Source organism: Poecilia reticulata, linkage group LG2 (assembly GCF_000633615.1).
Source record: "Poecilia reticulata strain Guanapo linkage group LG2, Guppy_female_1.0+MT, whole genome shotgun sequence".
In the NCBI taxonomy this organism is placed as follows: Eukaryota; Metazoa; Chordata; class Actinopteri; order Cyprinodontiformes; family Poeciliidae; genus Poecilia; species Poecilia reticulata.
The window spans coordinates 45,844,443-45,848,607 of record NC_024332.1 but is presented as its reverse complement, the minus strand read 5'-3'; the positions used below and the strand labels follow the sequence as shown (position 1 = coordinate 45,848,607).

General features: G+C 44.9%; 1 protein-coding gene across 1 annotated transcript in view; it reads left to right on the top strand.

Annotated features, from left to right (window-relative positions):
* Positions 1-3,168, top strand: part of lss (lanosterol synthase (2,3-oxidosqualene-lanosterol cyclase)) — a 10,368-nt gene extending 7,200 nt beyond the window's left edge. Inside the window, exons 16-22 of the mRNA XM_008404212.2 lie at positions 746-842; positions 1,072-1,177; positions 1,964-2,029; positions 2,099-2,179; positions 2,251-2,421; positions 2,490-2,568; positions 2,644-3,168. Of these exons, the coding sequence (XP_008402434.1) occupies positions 746-842; positions 1,072-1,177; positions 1,964-2,029; positions 2,099-2,179; positions 2,251-2,421; positions 2,490-2,568; positions 2,644-2,781 (738 nt within the window). The 3' untranslated portion in view covers positions 2,782-3,168. The remainder of the gene's footprint in view (positions 1-745; positions 843-1,071; positions 1,178-1,963; positions 2,030-2,098; positions 2,180-2,250; positions 2,422-2,489; positions 2,569-2,643) is intronic.
* The last annotated feature ends 997 nt before the right edge of the window (positions 3,169-4,165 follow it).

The window sequence follows — 4,165 nt, the reverse complement described above, 5'->3', positions numbered from 1 at the left end:
TCAGAACTGGATCAGAACCGGATCAGAACTGGATCTGAACCGGGTCGAACCGAGTCAGAACTGGGTCAGAACTGGATCAGAACCGAGTCAGAACTGGATCAGAACCGAGTCAGAACTGGATCAGAGCCGAGTCAGAACTGGATCAGAATCGGATCAGAACCGAGTCGGAACTAGATCAGAACCAAATCAGAACCGAGTCAGAACTGGATCAGAACCGGGTCAGAACCAAGTCAGAACTGGATCAGAACAGAGTCAGAACTGGATAGGAACCAAATCAGAACCGGGTCAGAACTGGATCAGAACCGAGTCAGAAGCTGCAGCTGTTAGCTTCCTGTTTTTCAGCCTCCTTCGTCTGCTCACAACAACTTTACAATCCATCCAGAGAGGGCCGCCATCTTTACTGCGGCCGCCATCTTTACTGCGGCCGCCATCTTTACTGCGGCGGCCATCTTTACTGCCGTAAACAGAGCGCTACTGGAGGGCAGCTTCGTTTATCGTCTGGAAACGCAGGGAGCCGTTCACACATAACATTTACTATCAAAAATAAACCAGTTTTCACAGTGAAACCAGAAGCTGAGCATGAAGAGCTGCAGTGAGAGCGAAGCCTGAATCTCTGGATCTTTGATCGTTCCAGTGGCTTCATGATGGAGGGACAGAGAAGGATGCGTCTCCACACAGCTGCAGCTGAAGGCCTCTCTGCTCCGTCTGCGTTAATCTGAGTCTAATCTCTGTTTCTGTCTTGCAGCTGCTGAGCATGAGGAACAGAGACGGAGGATTTGCTACGTATGAAACCAAACGGGGAGGAAAACTCCTGGAGCTGCTCAACCCGTCTGAAGTGTTTGGTAAATGTCATCAAGCCTCAGAGCAAATCGCTGCTTCTACAGACACTTTAACAAATCTGAGTTTCAATTGTAGTAACATAACATTCAATGTATTTTTATTCTTCCCTTCATGCAGTTTAGGCTCCATGACAATAGAACTGAACCTCCAGATTGTTCACAGGTTTAGGGCTGATGTGGTTTTTCAGCCTTGCAGCAGGTTGTAACTCTGAGCTCTGCTTGTCTGCACCAGGCGACATCATGATCGACTACACCTATGTGGAGTGCACGTCTGCAGCCATGCAGGCTCTGAGGCATTTCCTCCAGGCTCACCCTGATCACCGCGCCGCAGAGATCGGGTAGGAACATCCGCCTGCTTCACCATCATCAGACTTTATGATACGCAGGAAGCACAGTTTACTTTCAGCTACATTCGGGCTTCGAGGTCTCGACAATTATTACATATTATAATGAAGAAATGTTGAAGAAAAAACTGATGATGCAGCCAATTTTAGAGGTGGGAGTTCAACAGCTGAACATTTTACATCAGTTTGTTCAGTGAGGATCAAATAACAGCAGGACAGAGACCTAACCACCCAGCACTCCATCTGCAGTTTTAAGAGCTCGGTGGCGAACACAGGCTGACTGTAGCTCAGAGCTAACAGAGTAACTCAAATTATAAGAAGTCCTGAATTCTACTCAGGTTCTGACCAGCATCTTTATTCTGGAATCAGACGATTTCTCCCAAAAACAGTTTGAAGAGAAAACTTCCTGTTAGTGAGCCAATCAGTGACTGCGCAAAGGATGTGTGTAGAGAAAGGAAGCAGCTGAAAGTCTAACTTGCCTGAAGTGTTTAACTCACCAGAGTTGATCATCTCTACATTCTGTTCTTTTATGACAAAGTTCAGAGATTGTTTTTGTTTCTGCATCATAAAAATTATTTTTCCTTTAAATTCTTGGATTTTATGTCTTTTGTTTGAGTTTTTGAAATATGATTAAAATTTCACAGTTTTTTGTTTTAGTTTAATAACAACAGGAGGAAATCTGTGGTGTGTTTTTTGAGGTTAGAATAAAAATAATTTAATAAAGTGAAGGAAAAAGCCACCGAAACGTTTCAGAAAGCTGAAGTTCTGCTTGCTGCTCAGATCCACCCTGACAGACGGCCTGGAGTTCTGCCGGCGGGTTCAGAGGACCGATGGATCCTGGGAGGGGTGAGCCTGTTCTCATCTCTGGTAGAAATCCATCAGAGGTAACTGGGTTTTGTTCTGCTTGTTCCTCAGATCCTGGGGGGTCTGCTTCACCTATGGAACCTGGTTCGGTCTGGAAGCCTTCGCCTGCATGGGTCACACCTACAAGGCCGAGTAAGACGGACAAACTCGCATGTGCTGCCTTCAGGAACACCGACTCTAAAGTCCGTCCTCTTTGTGAGCAGAGAGGTTCCGGTGGAGGTGCAGAAGGCGTGCCGCTTCCTGCTGGAGCACCAGATGCCTGACGGAGGCTGGGGGGAGGACTTTGAGTCGTGTGAGCAGCGGCGCTACGTCCAGAGCCGCGCGGCTCAGATCCACAACACCTGCTGGGCTTTGCTGGGCCTCATGGCCGTCAGGTGAGGCGCCGAGCCGGATGTCAGGGAAGAGTTCAGAAGGTTCCTGAAGGTTCCTGCTGTCTCTGCAGACATCCTGACCAGCAGGCCATCGAGAGAGGAGTCCAGCTGCTGGTCCAGAAGCAGCTTCTCAACGGAGACTGGCCTCAGGTGAACCTCTAGCTCAGATCATCGATCTGAAACCAGATCCAGTGGCAGTGAGAAAACTTTTGTTTTGCTTTTCAGGAAAACATTTCTGGTGTGTTCAACAAGAGCTGCGCCATCAGCTACACCTCCTACAGGAACGTCTTCCCCATCTGGACCCTGGGCCGATTCTGCAGGCTCTACCCCAGCAGCCCGCTGGCCGGGAAGCTGAAGCTCTGAAGTCCTGACCTCTGACCCCAATCATGTTTTCTTTCTTATTCCATCAGCTGTAGCAGATTTCACAACAATCAGAGACACTGATATCAGTGAAAGAGGAATAATCTGCTAAACCGACTGGAGTCACTGATGACTGAATCCTAAGAGTTTACAGATCCATCATTACAGTTTATTCTCCTCAGTTTACTTTCTGGTTTTATCCCAGACCTGTAATGATTTGCTCCACTTGGTTAGAGCTGCTGTGAAACATTATAAATGGAACATTGATCAACATGTTTGATGTGTATGGATGATTTTGATAAGATGTTTTTATGATGTGAGGCACATTTAACTACCTTGTTGCTGCAATTATGCTACCAATAAACTTGACTATGAGTCGTACATAAAGTACAATCATTGTAAAATATGCATTTATTAACAACAAAAGGAAAATCTTTAGGGTTCCCAAACAAATTCTGGTTCTGGGCCCAGCTCTTTCTCAAGTCTGGCCCAGAGTGAAGGATTGTGGGAGTTTAAGTGAAAAACAAACTGCAAATGTTCAAATCAGTGGCATAAAATGCTACATGTGTTTTAGTAATGTATGTACATTTTTGAATAGGATTACATTCATGGAAATCAGATCAATTTATTCTGTAAGTGTAGTTATAAATCAATATAACAATAGCTCCATGTGAAACACAGTCTCTACCTTCAGCCAGCTAATGAAAAGGCAAACATTTTCATTTGAAGGCTGCAGTCATGTGAGGGTCAGGCTCATACCAGACCCAGAGTCTCCATCCTGCCCTGCCTGATGAGGAACGGGTCGGACCCGAGGCAAAGCTTCGCTGGCTCGTCTACACTTCTACATGTGTAGTGTAGATTGTTAAGAACCAATGTTCTTAACAATGGTTAAGAACATTGGTTCTTAACCATTGTTAAGAACCAATGGTTCTGTGTTAAGAGAAATCATTTTAATCCAGTTAAAAGTAGAACTAAACAGTAGTGGCAATGTGGGAGCACAGATATTTAGAAACTGCTGAACAGGCCATTGTGTTGATTTTCCAAAATCAGTGATTAACTTCTCCTCAACATGAGACCTCCATACAGGAAACCCCTGAATTAGACCCTTAAAACCAGCTTTAGAAAGAGAAATGAGAACTGGCTCAAGTTGTTGGTAAGATGAAACCAGGTCTATGAACATGTATCAGTTTTATTAACCTGACTGAGTCGAGTCTAGTTGTTAATGATCAACAGGCACGACGCCGGCTACAAGTCTATAAAATAAAGTTTAGCATTACAAAGCATGAAAAAGAGAATTTATTTAGCTTTCTGTCAAGCTGAATTAGTTTCCATTAAAACGTTTATGTATTCTGGGAGAAAAAAAACTATTGAAGAGTTGAGGTGGGTG